The following is a 19,692-nucleotide window of genomic DNA, read 5'->3' on the forward strand; positions in this document are numbered from 1 at the left end:
GCATTTACTGCTGTACATCAAGAGCACTAGCCCCCACCAGTCCCATCTTAGCCCCACCTTCTTGTTCAGCAGCCAGTTACCTTCTCGGCAGGTGGGGCCAATGTACCCGTTCATACAAAGGCATTGGCCATTCTGGGCTTTGCAAAGAGAGTTGAGTGTGGCACAGTCGCAGGTCATGATGCAGTCTGGGCCATACTTATTTGTGCGACAGTCTAGGGAAGCAAGAAAAGCTGTTAAGAGTCTTTGCAGGACCTCAGATTGTTTCAGCACATTCACGGGGCTTTACGCACAACTGCATCACTACTGGCCAGGCAGGACATGAACATGACAAGAGACCCTGCAAGCTTGCAGCCCCTTTTTTTTGTAAATCTCTCAGAACAAGGAACACAGCAGCTGCTCCCAATCTGAACACCAATGTACAGAGCTTGCCCCAGAGGCTATGAGAGCACTTCAGCACCCATCCTTCCCCCTCCCATGCCTGTCTTGGATGTGGCTCCCTGACTCCGAGTGCCAACCAGCATAGAGTAGACATGTTTTCTGACAGCAGACAGCATGGGGGTTTAGCACTAAGCAGTGCTGCACCCCACGAGAACACCTGCAAGCCCAAGCCATGGGGCATGACCATCCCAACCCCATCCAGGTTGTCACTCACCCAAGTCACATTTGGGCCCAGTTTTTCCAGGAGGACACAGGCAGCGCCCAGTGGCTGGATCGCATGGCACACTGCCTTCACAGTCACATGTTCTCTGGCATCCCTCCCCATATTTCCCTGCTTCACAACCTGCAGTCATAAAAGAAGAGGGTTAGGGTGTGCCAAGGATGCCAAGCTCTGTGCTTCCTGTTAGCGATCATGTCACCAGAAAGGTGGGATGCTGTCAGACATGCGGCTGGGACAGCTCCCCTTGGAGGAAAGCCATAGCAACTACAGAGCAGGACTCAGCTGCCAACCGGTGCAGGAAAAGTTGGCCTCAAGTGGTGGAAGGGTTGGCTGGCGGGGCGGGGAAACAGGCCCGACCCTCTGTGCTCCCTTTGGAGATGAGGCTGTGAGGTGCAGTCTGCGATTCAGAAGAGCACAACGAGGGGAAACGCAGAACTAACTGCTTGGTTCAGGTCTATTATTTTGGTGCCACACGTCTAAAATTCAGCTGGCACCAAAGAGCTGAAAACAGCTCTCGAATTGCTCTGAAGGCCCGCTGGCACGGGAGGCAGGTAACTAGCCCTCAGGATTCAGGGTGCCCGTTCCTGGGCCACAGCTGCCTGGCAGTCGTGGGCTACCTGAACACGGGCAGCCCAGTGGCTTGGCAGCGGGTAGGGGCTGAGCAGATGCGCAGCTTAATCACAGAGCACCATGAAACAACCCAGCGTGCCTGCTTTTCAGCCAGGCAGTCTCAGAGCAGCCCCCGGCCGAGCCCGCGCGGCCCCAGCCCCGCGCACAGGCCGGGCCCCGCCCCCGGGGCAGCAGACCGAGGCTGCCGGCGGGCGGGGAGGCTCCGCCCCGCGCCTGCCCCCGGGCTGCCCGCCCCCTCCCCCGGCCGGCGCGGGGGGGCGGAGCTCGCTGCCCTCGGGCGGCCCCGGCCGGGCGTCGGATCGCCCCGGGCGGAGTGATCCCCGCGCCCCGCAGCCCGGCCGGGCCCGGGCAGCCGGTGCGGGCGGGGCAGGCCCAGAGCGAGGTCCTGCTGCCCCGGGGGCGGGGGGGCAAGGAGCGAGGTCCTGCTGCCCCGGGGGCGGGGCCTGAGCCGGGGGCTCGGCCGGGGGGCGGGAGCACGCGGCCCGCCGCCCCTCGCCCCCTCCCCGGGAGGCGACGGGGGTGCGCAGGCTCCCGGCGGGGGGGGCTGGAGCGGGGCAAGGCAAACCCTGCGCGGGGCTGGGCGGGGGCTCCGGCCCTCCTCCGCGCCGGGATGGTGCCGTGACTGTGCAGGACTCGCCCCCCTGCGGCACTGTCTGCCCCGGACACGGCGGGGGGCGTGCAGGGCGGCCGTGGCCGGGCTAGCCCCTCTGGTAGCCCCCAGCCGGGCGCTGGTGGCGCTGGTTGTGGCTGCAGGTTGTAGCACCAGGAGCTGCCGCCCCCCACAGCGGGGGGAGAGGATCCCACCCCTGCGGGGAAGCCCATGGCAGCAGCTGACAGGGAGGTGGAGACACCGTGCCCCAGGGGGGTCCTGGCCCTGGACCATGTGGCCAGGCAGGGGGTGGCTGACCGGCCAGGGGCTCCCTTGTTGTGGGCCAGCAGGTAGAGGGCAGGAGGTGGGGGCTGGCCGCGCAGGGTGGGGAGCACAGCCCTGGGGCTGCGGGGTAAGTGCTGGTGTCCCCAGCGTATCCCTTTTCCACTGGATGCTTGTTTGCCTGCAGAGCAGCGAGCGAGGTGGGTGAAGAGAGAGGTGGGGCGGCCCTTGTGTCAGCTTGGCCCTTTGGCAGGGTGGTTCGGGACACTGCCAGTGGTGGCAGGGGCTGCAGGTTCAAGTCCCTGATTGGCTTGAGTCCCCTGGCTGCCATCTACTACGCAACCGTTTCCCCCTCCGGCGCTTGCCTTCTAGCTGGAACTCAGGGGTGATCGCAGTTGCAAGTCGGAGGGGACTTGAGGTTGTAGCTCAGTTGGAAATGTCCTGAACCACCTGGTGGCCTGCCGGGTTTTTTTTGGCCCTGATTCCAAAACAGGAAATCCCCTGACATTTGAAGTGCAAAATAAACACCCTGCTGCTCCCCCCAACAGTCACAGGGCCAAAGCCCCTAGCCCAGCCTTCCCCCTGGATGCTACCACAGCCTCCTTGTGCACACAAGGGACCCACTGAGGAGCAGGGGGCCAGAGCACTCCAGCCAGGCTAGGGCTTGAACCCACAACCTTTGCCACCTAAGGTAGCACCCTTACCACCAGAATACCAGGGAAGGTGGGAGTGCCTGCTGCTGTGGGCCCCTTGAGGCGCAGCACCCAGGCCCCGCCATGGAAAGAGGACAGCACCTCCCTGCAAAATGGGAAGCCAGGATCTGAACCCAGGCCCTCAGCACCCGCACCAAGAGGCCCAGCACCGCACACCACAGGGCCTGGCTGGCTCAGCCCCACTTCTGAGCCCTTTGACTCATTCCCTGCGCGCACGCGCTGGCCCCACAGCAAGGGCAGTCCCGGGAAGGCCACAGCCCAGCCGGCGTCGTGGCCAAGGCCCCACACTGCCAGGCACAGGTTTGACTCTGTGCAGGGGCGGCATCCCCTGGGCCCGGCTTTTCCTCTTGCTTCGCCCAGCCGCTGCGGGCCAAGGGCCATCGTATCCGCCATGCCCGAGCCTTGCTCCAGCCGCCCGGGCTGCAGTCCAGAGCCGTCGGGCTGGAGACCGGGACGCTTGCGGCCACGGGAGCTGTCTGGAAAGAGCCATGCCGTGCGGCGTGTCCCCCTTGGGGTCTGCTCCGGCTGCTCAGCGGGGTCCCAGCTCCTGCGCAAGCCCAGCCCGGGGCCGCAGAGAAGGGGGCGCGGAGGCCTCCAGCCACAAGGCCCCGGGGGAGCCGGACAGCCGCGTCCTGAGGAGCGCAGACACGCGGGGAAGGCCGCCTGCCCAAGCGCCCTCCCCGGGGCCAGCCCCCGGCGGGCTGCGCTCCTGCAGGGCCCAGCGCTGCCCCAGAGGCCGCGCCCCCCGCGAGCCTGCGGCGGGCGGCGAGGGGAGGCCGGGCCCGGCCCGCCGCGGGTCGCCCTCGTCCGCCCCGCTCCGGCTGCGGGCCTGAGCGCGGGCCCCGGGCCCCGCCGGCGGCAGCTCCCGCCCCGCCAGCCCGGGCCCCGGCTCTTACAGCGCTGCGGGCCGGGAAGCGGCGGCAGCAACGAGCGAGCCGGCACCGGTCATGCGGGTCCCTGCCCCGCGGGGAGGGGCGTCTCCAGCGCCCGGTAACGGCTGCAGCCCCGCGCTCCGGGGCTGCCCCGCCCCCGGCGGAGGCCCCGCCCCGCCCCGCCCAGAGAGACCCGCGGGAGCTGGGAGCCCGGCCCCGGCCAGCACCGCGGATGTCGTCCACTGATGTTACCAGGGTTGGCAGCGCTGAATGCGCCCTACCTGTCTGGCAGCGGGCACCGTAGAAGCCGGCAGGACACAGGCACCGCCCAGTCACTGGATCACACGTGGCTCCATTGCGACAGTCGCACAGCTCCTGGCAGCTGAGACCATGGAAGCCTGGTGGGCAGCCTAGGGCAGAAGAAACCCGTGGGAAAGCGGGTCAGTAGCCCCAGCAAGCAACAGTGCAGCTGCACCCAGAGACAGCCCCTTCCAGTAACCCTCCTGGCAGCTGTGGGAAAGAAGAAAAGGCACTGGACCTGGGCAGTTAGAAGTGCAGCACCGGGCTGCAAGGTGGGCTTGAGACCGTGTCTTTTTATAGTTATTGCACCAATGGTTATGGTGCTCAAGCTTTCACTCTGCCTTAGCGCTGGCCTTCTCCCCTCTTCCTTCCCACCCCCCAGTTTGGTAAAAATCTTTATTTGCTCTTTATTGGACTCTGTGGAAGTGAGAAAGGGGGCAGAAACTTGCACTTGCTGACAATTGACAATTTCTTGGTCTCCAGCCAGTTAAGATCCTCCTTGGGGAACGTTGGGAAAACTCTGCAAGCATGCTGGACTGGCTACTCACTCCCAGCTCCTGGCAGCAGACTGATCACACTTCCATGCCTAAAATGTGACTGATCTACTTGAAACCCTTGACAGGTATGCAGGCACATCCTTCTGACCCATGACAATTATGGGCCAGTTCCCAGTCACTCCATGGTTTGGCAGTGTTGGAGTGATGTAGCTGTCCAGGAAATTTATGAGAAGCAAGGATTTTTGTGGGTCATCTTTTTTGGGACTAATGGTGTGGTTGGGATAGACCTGAGGAACGGTACTCTGGTATCTGAAATATATCTATCTATCTTGTCTACATCTATCCCAGACTGGTCCACTAACCACTTCCACTGGTTAGTTGGTCCACCAACCTATCACCCAAAACACTCCTTTCCTTTCCCAATTATTGACTCCGGAAATGGTTTGATTGTCATGTGCGTCCACACCCCACATGTAAAAGGTCTAACTTGAGAATACTAAAGAAATAAAACTTTCCTAATGTCACAAAAGTGACCATGTTGCTGCTTTCTTCAGGTGCTTTGTTTAATGAGTTGCTGAGGTGGTCAGGTTATCAGTTCACCAGGACGCAGTGTAGACAGAGTGGACAGAGAGCCGGACTGAGAGGCAGCCTGGGGAATCCAAGGCTTCCCAAAACAAACGTGCAGCTTTATTTTACCTGGACTAGGTTGGCAAATGTCAGGTTCAAATAGATCATCAGGCTGTTTTGGGGAACTGCCCCCCTTCCTGTCTTCTCCCATGTGAAACTCTCCAAGTGACTGCAGAGAGTCTTTGCGATGAGCTGATCCTTTGGGGCTTTGGCCTCCACCTAAGGCAAAGCAGCTGCTTCATGAACCCCATGGACACTAACAGACAAACCTAGGTGCCTGCAACTCCTCGGCATTGTGGGCTTGGCAGTCATGATATGAAGCTGACCTTCCCCATCTGTCTGGTCCTGAGACCTGTCATTAGAAAGCACCCCCGCCCCCAATGGCCTGCTGCTTTGGTGGACTCACTGTGTTCACACAGGTGCCCGTAGTATCCTCTGGTGCAGTGGCAGGCTCCTGTCACTGAGTCGCAAGTCCCGTTATTCTGGCAGGCACAGCGCAGCTGGCAATTGGCACCATACATCCCTGGGGCGCATTCTGGAGGGGACACATTTTAGAGAGGCGTCATTGCCAGATCAGACAGTGTGGCAGAGGGAGATAGCTTCAGCTCCAGAGGTGGGAGCCTGAGCTTTGCTGAGCTTACATGCCAAAGGCTGTCCCAGTTGTAATGGGTGGCTAGTCACACTGAGGCAGGATGCAATTCTGCCATATCACTCTTTTGTGTGCTGCTGGCTACAGATCCCAGCTGGCTTTCACCCTACTAGCTCAATGAGCACTAGGCTCAAGGCAAACCTTGACCTTTGGAATCAATGAGATTCTTACACCCACCCATCTGGCAGACCAGGTGACCCCTGGCTGCCCTACCCCCCCTTACACACTCTGTGGGATGCCATGACGCAGTGCAAGATGGAGTACATAGTTTATATATGGATGCACACAACAAGCCACTGGCTGCACATCCAAACTCGATGGGTTTGACCACTGCCAGATGGGCATTCAGCAGGGCCTGAGAAAGCACCCCCCATGCATTTACCAAGTTCACAAAACATCCCGGTCCGCCCCAGGCCACACAGGCAGGAGCCATCAGCTGCATGACAGATCCCTCTGCCCTGGCAGGTGCACGTCTGCTTGCATCCAGCCCCATACCGGTTCTTCTGGCAGGCTGGAAAGGCAAAAAGAGGAAAGAGAGGCATTGCCATCAAAAGGGAGAAGAGTGGTCCAGTTGCACCACCTTTCATTCATGGTCCACCCAAATGTTTAAACCCAACTGTCTGGCAGCAGCAGCAGCATTTCTATTCAGGCAGCACAGAGGGAAACAATTTACTTCATGGCTCATTATAATCTATCTGATTTCTTCTAAACTCTTCATTCCACAGGGGTTGATGACCATTTTTAATTGTTTTGAATGGTTCCATTAATCAAGCTATACCGTCTTCTGCTATTCTGCTGTCTGTTAGCTACTCCTGAAAATGTTACTCCTATTTCACAGCCCTGCAGACTGTGTTTAACTCTAGGTAGAAACATTAACTCAGGTATGGAAAACTTAAATCAGGTGAACAGTAACCCAGGTGCAAAAATAATTTTCAGTGAAGCCTTAGATGTACTGTCAAGATGCTCAAGAAGGCTTAATTTTATCTTATGAATCTGAAAGATAGATGTACATTTAATTCTAATGACTACAGAACTAATGAAAAAAACCTTTTGATTATTTTGCCTAGTTTGTTGTACTTTCATAATACTGTATGAGATAGCAAATTCACATTCCAATGAAGGCTTTTTCTTTTCACTTAAGCTGCATAATATAGCCCTAACCTCTAGGCTGTGTGCGGTACTGTGTTACTTTGATTCAGCTCTGCTGCATCTGTATAGACTGGGTGTTTCTATGGGGCTTCAATCAGCTATCAGATAAAAGCACCAAAAAAGCCCCACTAAAGTACCCAAGATGTTGAGCAAGCTGGGTCCAACTAACGTGTTGCACTTCTAGGCACGTGCTGGGCTTGGCACAGAAGTGTGCCAAGTTTAAAGCAAAGCGCTGTTTTTTGGGTTTTTTTATGTCTGCAAGCAACCCTAGAATATTAGTAAAGCTTTTAGATTTTTTTTTAACCAGAGAAAATGGATGCTGTGTTATATGTGATGATGCACCCCACCAACTGCACCCCACCTTTTCAAAATCTTAGATCCACCCATGCTGTGATCCAGCCCATCCTGCATGAATGGGGAGAGCTTCAGAGAAGCCAGCTTGTGCCTCATACATGTCATTTAACAGCACAGATGCTCGCGATTACCTTGCTCACATCTGGGACCGGTTCTTCCTGCTGGACAAATGCAGGTGCCTGTCACAGGATGGCAGGTCGCTCCTTGTCCACAGGCGCAGAGCTGCGCACAGTTCTTGCCATAGCGACCAGCAGGGCAGCCTACGGGAAGAGGAGCAGCTACTGGCCTTACAAGGTGGTGACTCTAATGCAAGAGCATGCCTAGAAGTGGACTACAGTCTGGAAAGGGAGGACTAGGGTTAAGCCTGCGGGGATGGTAACTGGGGGTAGAGCAGTAGGACAAGGAATAAGAGTTCTTAGGCTCTTTGGTGACTGTGGAAAAACAGAAACAAGAGTAATCTAGCCAGCATGTACTGAAGAAGGAAGGCATTTGAGCTGTGGCAGAATGGACAGGCAATAGGTAGAACCACAGGTCACTTGTCAGATACATGCCAAATGATCCACTAACACTTCCACCATCAGCAGCAATGATGGTACAGGACAAACAACATGATTGGAAGGTTCTGTTTTTAATAAAGGCAGCAGGTTAAATCGGTTGCATATAAATGCTCAAAAGGAGCAGGCTCCATATCACCAACCCTGTGAAACACAAGAGAAAGAACAAAATCATGCCTGCAGCCACAGGTGGTGCAGCGCTAAACACAGGGGCAGCATTTCTGCCTGGCTTTCCAGACAAAGCATCAAAACATCTTTAAACTCTCACTGTATTCCTCCAACTCAACCCCAGTTCCTGTTCCTGCTCCCTTTGGTAGCCAATACTCGGGTGACAGCTGGAGCTTTCTGCAATGCTTTTCTTCCCCTTCACAGAAGAAGCATCAAGAGGGCTATGACTGTGTTCAGAGAAACAACCCACGCACAATGAAATCTAAGGAAATTCCCTTCCACAAAGAAAATGGGCAAAGCAGTCTTTGTCCCTGTGCATGTCAACAGAAAAACTCATGCTGCAGCCCATGGGGAGGGGGAGAGTCCCATGACTCTCCTGTCAGATGTGTTTGGTGCTGTGAACCTGGCAGTGCTGGGGAGATGGGTTTATTATAGTGCTTTATGGCATGCTGACTGTAGGATGCCCTGCTGCTCCTTTTAACAACTGAAAGGATAAGAAAAAGCCTAAAACCTACAGATTCTCATTTCACCCTGATTCTAGAATAGCTCAAAACCACGTGACATTGTTAGATTCGGGTGAAGGAGGACTGGCCCATGTATTTTGGCACTAGGCATGGACTCACTATTGATTCCTCTGTCCAGAGTTTCAATTGCTCACTGCTCGTGCTAAAACTTTCACCTGGGCAGTAGCTAATACTTGGTGCTGTACTATCCATTTGCTGCTTAAGAGAGATGCTCTGCCTGTGGGGTTTTTGGCTGGTGCCCTGCAGCCTAAGTTCTGCTGTTTTGTGAAGGGCTGATGTACCCACAGGCTACAGGAACCTGGCTCATGCCAGGGTTCAGGGCTGGGTCTGAGGTTTGCTTGCGTACTCACTGATGCTGCAGTCAGCTCCCACGTACCCCGCCAGACAATGACAGGCCCCAGTGGTGGTTGCGCAGTGGCCCCCATTCTTACACTGGCACTGCCTCTCACAGTTGGAGCCGTACCATCCTGGCGAACACCCTAGGAAAGGGAAAAAAGAAACCAAGGCTTGGATGGAAGCAATAAAGCCCTGACATGGGGAGCAGGTGCTGCAAGCAGTGATGTACACCGAGCCCAGGCCTCTCAACCTTTGTTATTAAGCATTAGGCCAGTAAAGAAATCTTGGGTCCATTTGCAGGCAGCTGGCAGAGCTTGTGGTCTGCCAATTCACATGCCAGTGCAAGAGTTATTCTACCAGCTGCTGAGCCCAGCTGATGTGCTGGTGGAAAGAAATATAAATCAGGAAAATGTGTCAGCCGACACACTTCCTTCCCTATGCAGAGAGACAAGACCATGAGAAGGCAGTTTCCTGGTTATGTGAAGCGAGACAGCGACAGTTCCCTGTACAGAAATCCCGCAGTGAGACAAATAGATACGTTCTGCGGATCCAAGCTCGGGCACAACAGCCAGCTGGGATTTCAGGGAGCCAGGTCTGTTCCTTCCAGAGAGTGTGCATAAAGGAGTGAAACGCTCTCACCGAACACCAGTAGGTGTTGTGAAAGACAAATCATTTTGCACAGCAGCTGAAGCTGCCTCCTCCTCCCTACACTTGTAGATTTAGCACAGAAAGCAAAGCACAAAGCATGAGACAGTGCTGACAGCTCTTAGGTGCTGGCTGCCTAAAAACAGCCCCATTCCACATTTTATCCCTGGTTAGCTAAATCTACAGAAATACGACAAGCAAGCAGTTAGGTCCCCATGGTCCCAAAAGGGCTCCCACAGAAACGTTACTTCTGCAGCACAAATACATTTTTAAAAATTGCTGCGTGTAAAGTTTTGAGCAAAATAAAATGCTCATAAAATGGGAAGGGACATTTCTCAATGCTTCAGCAGTGTGCATGTCTCACTGTCCTGCCCCCAGCTAGGCAGGCAAAAGGAGATTGTGACGGCCCATCTACTTTGTTCCATGGCAGACAAAGACCGATCCAAGGGGCTCTGCTCTTAGGGGAAAACAATGGGGAAAAAATGCTTCTGCTGAAGATGCTGATATCCCCACAATTCAGCCGGGAAATGTTTGAGCCTGGCATTTGTGTCCTTGAAAATGGTTTTTGATTAAACATACTGACAGCCCCCACTGAGCAAGACAGAGAGAATGCACAGGTGAGGGTATGCATGTGACTTTGTATGTAGGTGTGAGCCTGAGGGGCAGTGCTGGGTTTCACTGGGTTTCAAAGGCATCAGGACACATGTACTCAGACAGAATCACCTTCCCATGAGAAGATCTGGGATATGTTTAAAAAAATTCTGGGCTCAGTTGCCCTCAGGCTTTGCTGAGTTCCAGCTTTGACTAATACCTGTGGCTTCAGAGGGTTTCCTCTCTTCTGACAAATTCAATGTGAATACTGCATGGGGAACTTTCTTCTGGCACCAGAGGGACACCAGCTTCTGCCCCAGCAACCCTTATCACAGCAAGAACAGCAGCATCCCTGGCACCCTGCCCCCTAGCAGAGATTATCTCACACTTTTAAAATGCACCCAACAAAATGTAGAGCAAACTCACGGAGCTGGCACTGGGGGCCGTGATAACCTGGAGCGCAGACACATTCCCCAGTGATGGGGTCACAGTCCTGGTTCACACCAGGGCAGTGGCAGACCTGAGCACAGTTCACCCCAAAGGTCCCAGGCAGACAGGCTGTAGGAGAACAGCGAGACAACAGAACATTATTATGAAGGAGCACACTTCCCTCTCTTCCACCGGAGGAAAGTGTATTCTGAGGAGGGGGGACAGGACAGGATGGGACACAACATTGCTGTTGGGAGGAGCATGGGCACAGCTGCTAGGGATACAGTGATGGGGACACAGAGATGGCCTTTGCAATCACAAGCACATGGCGGGAAAATGTGCTTCCATGCCTCCAGCTCTCTGACTTGCTCATACATACAGGAGCTGCATCTTTTTCTGTTCCCCTGCAAAGACCATGGAGGGAGTAGGCACCCTGAACTTCTCATTGGCACCCTTTGCCATAATCATGCAGTCATGCACTGCCTACGAAAGGCCATACTGCTCTTTGGCAAAGCATGGTGCTGGCTTCTCAGCAGCCACTGATTGACCCGCCCAGCTCCCAATCCCTGCCAGGAGCTGCAGTGGGATTGTTCTCTTCTCCGTACATCGCTCGCATCCATGGCCCGTGAATCCTGGTGGGCAGCCACACTGGCCAGTGATGTGATTGCAGGGAGTTCCTGGGGGACAGTTACAGTGGCCAGCGCAGTCCTTCCCGAATGACCCAGGCAGGCAGGCTGTTGGGAGCAAGACAGGGAGAAGTCACAACAGGAGTCATACACGTTCTTGCTAGCACCTACAAGCAGCCCATGTTAAGGTCCTGGGCTGAAACATCACAGCTTTAGTGGGATGTTGTGAGACACACTGTGTCCCAGTTGGACAGCTCCTGTACAAGGAGATGTTAGGAAGGGGATGCCTCCATTACCAGATCTGAGGGCTTCTCTGAGCCATCTCCCATCCACCTTCCCTTTCTTACACAGACACCAGAGGCAGGCAGGGGCCTGGACAGCAGGGGCAATGGCAGTGCCAGCTGCCTGGACCGGGAGGGATGATGTACCAGAGGGGTGCGGGGCAGCTGTGACTCTTTGGGTCTGTGGCCTTTCTGCTGGGGTGCCTGCCAGATCCCATGAGCACCCAGTGGACAGAGGAGAGTAAGGGAGAGGGGAGTGGTGTCTGGGGAATGTGCTGAGCTCAAACTCCTTCAGCAATTCATCTGCATTTGTCACAGCAACTCAGCAGTAAAGCCCACCCTGGAGAACCCCTCGCTAATCCCCAAAGCCAACTAACACCACTCAGGGCCAGATCCTATTCCACCTCTTAGGCATTTCAGTGCAATCCTGTTCCACCTTATTTTGAGTCCAAAACTGGTCATCTGACAGTAACAGGTCATCAGCTCTGCCTTGAGACTGAGTGCCACCAGGCAGTGAGGAAGAGGCAGACCCATCATCTGCCAGATCCTGAACCTGGCTGCAACAGCATCACACTTAGGCACCGATGAGGTGGAGCAGAACCTGCCCCTTATTCTTGAAATGCCAGAGAAATCAGGCATTTTCCCAATTCTTTTCCTGCTCTTGTGTTTCAGCTGAACAAGAAGCAGAAGCAGGCAAGACTGCTTGAGCAGCAACATTTAGCAACGAAGGGAATGTCTCTCACCTCTCTCGCAGTGCTGGCCCCGCCAGCCCCTGGGACAGTCACAAACACCGGTGACGGGATGGCAGGAGGCTCCATCCCCACAGTCACACTCCTCCTCACAGTGTTGGCCAAACGTGGCTCTGGGGCAAGCTGCAGAGATTCAGGGAGGGAGGGAGACGGGTCAGTGGGCAGGGAGATGCGGCAGGACGAGTGCAGGTCTGGCTGAGACGCAGCCCAAGCCAATTCAAACCTTGTTCTCACCACATGACCTCCACTGCCTGTTTATTTAATGTCTCTTTCATTTGCTGCACTCAGGGGGAGGGTTTTATGTTTCACTGGAAGTTGTGGCAGCTCAGGAGGGACTTGTCAGCCTGCAGAGCTGGCTGAGAAGAGTGTCTCTCATGCTGGGAACAGGATCAAATACAGCAAACCCAAGCACTTATTTCTTCCTGATCGTGGTGGCGAAAGGCACCAGACTGACCGCTCTGGAGACTGGGGTTCTTCATTCATCCCACAACGGGAGGGCTGGCACTTGTAACACCACACGTAGCCCTTGCCAGGCTTCCTAGCACTGCTCAGCACATGCGTGAGAGGATGCCTGTCCCTCAGGAATGAGTGTTTGATTTCTGCAACTTGTCCAGGCTTGGCCTCTTGGCTGAGCCCCGCAGCTAGAGAGCCAGACTGAACGGTCCAGCTGGCTGTTCACCTGTCCCAATGGGAACATATCCATTGGGACCAAATGCATTTCGCACAGGCCACTGAACAGTCATCTAACAGTTAAATCTGTGCAACCAGGTTTCACAACAACTGGAAGCACTCACAAAGAAGAAACACTATCACTGCATTATACCATCTGACAAGCAACCACATAAAGACCTAACCTGTCCATTTACTATGGAGGAACTGACAGTCAGCATAGGTCTACTGAAAGATAGGAAGGCAGCAGGAGTAGACAATGTACTCGCTGAGATGGTACAACACCTAGGACCCTTTGCAAGGCAATGGCTCCTTGATCTGTTCAATGTACGCATGATGACTAAACAAATGCCATCAGTATGGAGGAAGGCAAGAGACACAGCTCTTCCCAAACCAGGGAAAGACCCTTCATCACCAAAAAGTTATAGACTGATTTCCCTCCTCAGCATCACCTACAAACTCTATGACCATCTTATCCTGCAACGAATTTTACCCTTGGTAGATTCCAAACTTACATGGGCCCATGCAGATTTTAAACCAGGTCAATCCTGGGCAGACCAAGTACTGACCCTCACACAGCATATCAAAGATGCTTTCCACCAGAAGTTGATCATCTTCCACCAGAAGTTTGTTGACCTATCGGCTGCATACAATACTGTCCAACATCGGATCATGACCCACAAACTATACCTTATGACTGATGACTTAGATCTAAGCCAGACCATCTTGGAGAACAGGTACTTTTATGTGGACCTAAATGGCCAGAAAAGTAGATGGCAGTCCCAAAAGAATGGATTACCACAAGGCAGCGTGCTCGTCACACTTTTACTCAACATCTACATTAATGATCAGCCTCTTTCTGCTGAATGTCAGCATTTCATCCATGCTGATGATCTCCGCATTACCACAGAGAAGAAGAATTTTGAGGACACGGAGAAGATCCTGGAGAGGGCACTGAACAAGATGTCAGATTATTACCTAAATAATTTATCTCAAACTCAACCCTGGCAAAACCCAAATCTGAGCTTTCCACTTGAGAAACCAGGATGTGGAATGACATCTAAATGTCACCTGGGGTGACCAGAGTCTTGAACATCAAAAAACCTCATCTACTTCGGGGTAACACTGGACCTACACCTTGTTATAAAAAAGCATAAATTAAATATCAAAGCTAAGGTCAATACATGAAACAACTTTCTGCGTAAGCTTGCAAATTCCAAGTGGGGAGCACATCCATCCACCACTGCCTTAGCGCTTTGTTTCTCTGTGGCTGAATATGCCTATGCCACCTGGGGACACTCAAGTCACAGCAAACATATTGACACCACCCTCAGTGATACATGTAAAATTATAACAGGCTGCTTAAAACCCACCCCTGTTCCCTGCCTATACACACTATCTGGCATAGCGCCCCTTACATCAGGAGGAAAGTAGCAGGCAATGCTGACTGGCAGGTACAAGAGTCAGACGACCACCATCCGTTATACGGACATCAATCAGTGCACCATCATCTCTCATCGAAAAATAGTTTTTTGTCCTCCACCGCACCATTGACCACACCACCACGATCAGCCAGAACTACCCTCTGGCAAAAACAATAAGAGAAACTAGGCAATAAAGCTGTTGAATAGAGCTGGTGAGGAATTACTCTGAGTGAGGAGTTGGCATCCGACTCCAAGTACAAATGGCATACATGGCAGAGCCGGAACAGACTGAGAGTGGGTTGCAGAAGACGCAACTTTCTCATGAAATCATGGGGCGTCTATGTAACCAACCAATGCGTTTGTCAGGAGAAGCAAACCATGGATCATCTCTTGAGATTCCCTGTAGCATCACAATGCTCCCTACAAGATATAGCAACACCAGCAAAGGAGGAAAGAACTTATCCAGGCAGGAAGACGGGGAAATAGGAAGCCGTAAGCAAAGCAAACTGTCTCTGCTTAAACATCCCTCCGTGGCTCATTTGGTGTAAAAGCCATCCTCTCTAGCACCGTCAAATGTTTTTGGAAGTGTTATTCCTTTGCACTAGTTAGCAAAAGCTGGATGCCAGGCTAGCCTCATTACAATGAGGGCTCTTTAGCAACAAGGGCTACAATGTCCAGCTTTCCTGTTCCTGTTGCTGTCAGGGAAGAAGGAAGAGGTTGGTTCTTACAGCAGACACCATGCATGTTGCTTGAATTTTAAAGAGATTCATTGCCCGAATGTATAACTGTACACTCGACATGCAACCAGTTACCCTGGCTGAGTTCAGAACGTACACATGCAAATGACAATAGGTTAATTTTGCCCATGCAGTGGCTGTAAGGAGGCATAAACCAGGCACATCATTATACACATTTTGCACGTATCTTTCAACATCTGTGTTTTCTAAAAACATGGCCCTAAAAAGAAGCCAAGTGAGGGATTCTGAACTTCGTCAAGAATGGAATAGGGTAGCAGCAGATGGAAACTGCTGGGGTTTTAAATTGGAGTGACTGTGTAGGCTGAAATTCACTGGCATGTAGGAAACTCTGCCTTCAGAGAAGCAGAGAAAGTCTTGAATAGTTTCACTGCAAATTACTGCTCCAGTTTGAGTGACCTATTGCTCAGATCTACCTTATGAAAAGGAGTGATTTGACCTGTGAAAGGTTCTGTGAACACGATTCTTGATTGACAGCGCTGTGCCAGGACCCAGGCAGGGGGTGAAGTGCCCTTGGAGGCTCAGCCACAATCAGGGTGCCTGCCAGCTCCTCAAAATGGTAGCTCATAAAGTGAGCTGCGCGGTTCATGTTACAGTATTTAAGGTTGCACTGAGGGCATGCCAAGCCCACTCAAACCTCTATATGGCAAAGATCTCATTATCTGCTTTTGTCTTCATACAGAAGAACCAGGTGGCTAACAGCCAATACAAGCACAAGGTAACAAGCAGGTTGGCTACAGAACAGCGCAAGCCTTTTGAATCTTGTGCTGAGAGCTTACTTCTGCAGATAGTTTTCTTGTGCACTAACGGGAAGGATAAGTAGAACAATACCCTGGCACTGCCAGTTGTGATTTCCATCAGAATACCACATCCAGGCCTGGAAAAAACCTGAAATAAATTTAACAGGCTACATTCAAACTCAGGCTTGGCCCTGACATACATTGGCTCAATCCTTCAGCTAAGGAGATGAGCACAATTCCACTCAGCAGAGCATTCAATACTCCATTAGGAGATGGCTGAAGAGCTCCTGAAGGCTTGGGTCCAACTGGGATACAAAACTCTGACTATATTTCCTTTAGCATTCAGTTTGGCTACCTCATAAGGATGCATCCTGTTTTTGCTAGAGTTAGAAATTGCCTCCAAACTGCCCTGCTTCGAGCAAAGAGGTGCCTGGAATGGGAAAGCTGTGTTCAGTTCTGCTTAACAAAAGTAAAGTGGCACCAAAAGAGTTCAGAGACAAAAAGCAGAGACCTGGAAAGGGCTTCTGTGCAAACGGACACTGAGACGGAACAGGTCTCCATTTCCTCGAGGGATAAATGCCTCGTATACATGTCTCAGGCATACCGCAGGTGAAAGTGTGACTGCAGCATGGACAGCCATGCCTGTGTTAGCTTTAATCTAGCTTACCTGGGTTACTGCACCAGCTGAGACAAGGTGGCCACAGACTTCAGCATGGACCAACAAGCTAAGTACACACCTACTGTGTGCACTTAGTCCTACTGCCTTGTACAGCTTGCACTGATGGCCCCTCCAACCCATCTTTGCTGCCACAGTTACCAGTGCTTGCTGGATTAAAGATAGCTCAGGATGCCTACCACTGCAGAGCTGGACGTTGATGAAAGGAGCGGCACACCCACAAAAGGAGACAGACAAGGTTTCCCAACTTGGCAAAGGCCCAAGAGCTCTTAAGAGCCACCTGACCTTAGTCCCACATGGAGAAATATTCCAGTGATGTCATGCTACAAGTCACAGCCTGCTCCTTGCTAGCAACCCAGGGAGCAAATGCAACAACGTACCCATACTGCCAGCCACAGCTCAGACCCAAACATTTTCCTCCTGCCTTGGAAGTGCCAGGGCTTATCCTCAGAATGCTGCTGAGGGCGGGATGGAGAGCTGCCAAGACCCCTTGAACGGGAAAGGAACCGGGGGTGGATTTTCTGGTACATGATCCAACCCCTGAGGCTGCCCTTTCTAAAACCAGCAGCCCTTTCAACACGACCTCATCGCAAAGGGATTGCCAGGGTATTTATTACAGCTGAAGATACGGTGAGTACAAAAGCCTGCAAAACACCAGACCTAATTACTGGCTGGGGCTCTGAATTCTTGCCAAGCATTTAGGGCCTATGCGCTGGTGCCAGAAGCAGATAGATACAGAAGTTGGTGAGTGGGGGAGAGTAGGTAAAGCTGGAGTGCCAAAAGCTATTCCATTCTGGGGTTAAGGGGAAGTCTTCCTGCAGCTCGTCTGCTCTGCCCCTTTTTCTAGGCTGCCCACAGCTCATACAGGAGCTGGGGCATGGCCTATGGCCCCAGAAAGCCCACAGGCCTGTTACTCTCCTGCCATTTTGCCAGTGACTTGAGTGGGAACAGGTTACACATTCGTGCTGTAAGCATGAAGAAGGAGCTGAGCTGCACAGTGCTGAGAACATGCCCAGCACTTCTGTTTTGTCAGGTTCGCAGGGTAGCGAAGAGCACAGCAATAAGCAAAACAAGTCTATGCAGATAAACCTATGGCACCTACAAGCTTCCCCTAGAGCTCTGCAAGCCAAAGCTGGAGCCTTTTGTTTACTCAAAAATTTCCTGGCACCTACAATGAGCGCATGTTGGAAAGTATGTGCTACATTAGGCAGGAAGGCCTTGTGCTGACTGTATAGCAAAAGCAGCTTTGTGTTTTCTTAAAACAGTTACCCAGTCTTTCCTGACTCTTGGAAAGGCTCTGCGTGGCACCTGGGGCTTGGTCAGCATGAACAGCTCACTCCAGTGTAGGGGACCAGGCCCATAAGCAAAAGCTATCACTGAGGGTCTTGCACTTACGGCTCTCGCACTTGGCACCGGTCCAGCCAGCCTGGCAGAAGCAGTGGCCTGTCTGACGGTCACACAGCCCCCCATTGTGGCACTCACAGCTCTGCTGGCAATTCATCCCGTACTGCCCTTGGGCACATTCTGGAGAAGGCAGAGAAATGACAGAGATGGCATTAGAAACAGTGTGACAGGGACATAACTCACATATGCCAACAAGCAACTTCTCTTCAGAGAAGGAAAGGAAAGGTGTGGCTTTATCCACTATGGAGTCTGCTCTCATTACCAGGTGGTTGTAGGACTTGAAGCCACTGGCCCCAGCAGCTCTAGCTCCACAGGCTGTTCTGCTCATGCGTGTAGTTTCAGTATGGTCTAGGCCACAGAAACCACAAACCCTTAAGGGCTCATTTGGGTTGGTCGTGGCAGTTCCTGCACACTCCAGCATCAAAACCATTGGCTACTTAGTTCAAAAGGTGCCAGAACTGTGTATTTTTGCTTTTTCACTGGAAATGTGGAATTCACTCCCATCCTTGTGACACTTTAAGGCAGGCACAGCTCAGACCACATTCCCTGCAAGCCCACAAAGCTGCTTGCCATTTCCTGCTGCCAAATGACCACTTAACTTGCAGTTTCAGGGCATGAACTTGACTAAAGTGAAATGAAGGAAATGCTCCTGGGAATGGGACAAGCTTGCAACAATTCTCTGCAGGTAGAGTCACTTCAGGCTCCTCTGCGCCGGGACTCACTCACCCAGCTCACATGCCAGTCCGGTCCATCCTTCAGGGCATGTACAGCGCCCAGACACCTGGTCACAGGTCCCACCGTTCTGACAGAGACAACGCTGGTGGCAGCTGGCTCCATAGAAACCCTGCGGGCAGGCTGGGGAGAGATCAGGACGTAACTCAAAGTCAGAAAACAGATGTCAGTCCTGGTGTTTCAGTGTAAACGGTCAAACCTGCAGACAGCATGTGGGGGTTGGGAGGCAGAAGCCATATGCGAAATTAAATTACTGTAGCTAGTGGCAAGAAAATGACCCAGTAAGTCCTAGATTCCAGACTGTGCCGCCACACCGGTAGACTTTATCATATAAGCTTTTCAGACAAAGTGCCTCATGCCAAAGGCATTGTGCTGGGGAGGGAAGCAAACACCACAGCAGTGCACAGGCCACAGAAATTAAAGGTATTATGTATGCTGGATTTGTCCCATGCTCTCCTCCTCATCTGAGAGCTTTACCAGGGCTCCTCATTTACCCACCTTGTGCCCTGATTTCCTGAGGCCTCCTTTTACCTAGCAGGGAGTCCAGGATGGAACTGAGGAGGGATCAGCTCCATCGATTATAGATGTACCCATGGCCCATCTACCTTGGACAGGCCAGGGGACACAAAGGGGCATCTCCCAAGCTCAGCAGGCCTGGATGAATAGATTGGGGTTGTGACAGTGGCCTGAGTGTTTGCCAGAGAGCTCACTCTTGCATCATTGTTCTTTCCTCACCAGGTCTACGACATGGAGCCTCCCTGAGTTATCCAGTGGAACAGGGTGGAGAGAGAGTAGAGTAAACATCTGAGGGATGAAGGACAGGGTGTAGTAGTCCCAGCTGTCTTTGCAGAAGCAAAGCTCAAACTACTTTCCCATGTGGAGCCCTTTGACTGTGAGACAGGATCTCTCATGCAACCCTGACTGGAAGTCCAGTCTGGCTTCCCTGCCCTTTCTATTCTGCCCTTCAAGTTTCTTTTAAAGAATCTCTTCTCTGATTAATGAGGACAGGACTCAGCAAAATGGCACCAGGGACCCAGAATAGTGAAGGTGGGGATGTACATAAATCCTG

General features: G+C 52.8%; 1 protein-coding gene across 5 annotated transcripts in view; it reads right to left on the bottom strand.

Moving 5' to 3' along the window:
* Nucleotides 1–19,692, bottom strand: part of MEGF6 (multiple EGF like domains 6) — a 328,842-nt gene that overhangs the window by 3,630 nt on the left and 305,520 nt on the right. For all 5 annotated transcript variants that reach the window (XM_090024523.1, XM_090024520.1, XM_090024522.1 and 2 more), the window contains 12 exons: nt 18,618–18,746; nt 17,883–18,011; nt 12,218–12,346; nt 11,173–11,301; nt 10,565–10,696; nt 8,917–9,045; nt 7,452–7,580; nt 6,200–6,328; nt 5,575–5,703; nt 4,026–4,154; nt 653–781; nt 81–212 (listed from right to left, as the gene is read on the bottom strand). In XM_090024523.1, the coding sequence (XP_089880649.1) occupies nt 81–212; nt 653–781; nt 4,026–4,154; nt 5,575–5,703; nt 6,200–6,328; nt 7,452–7,580; nt 8,917–9,045; nt 10,565–10,696; nt 11,173–11,301; nt 12,218–12,346; nt 17,883–18,011; nt 18,618–18,746 (1,554 nt within the window). The remainder of the gene's footprint in view (nt 1–80; nt 213–652; nt 782–4,025; nt 4,155–5,574; nt 5,704–6,199; nt 6,329–7,451; nt 7,581–8,916; nt 9,046–10,564; nt 10,697–11,172; nt 11,302–12,217; nt 12,347–17,882; nt 18,012–18,617; nt 18,747–19,692) is intronic.

The sequence above is a fragment of the Crocodylus siamensis genome, chromosome 12 (assembly GCF_052110815.1).
Source record: "Crocodylus siamensis isolate JL-2025a chromosome 12, ASM5211081v1, whole genome shotgun sequence".
NCBI lineage: Eukaryota > Metazoa > Chordata > Crocodylia > Crocodylidae > Crocodylus > Crocodylus siamensis.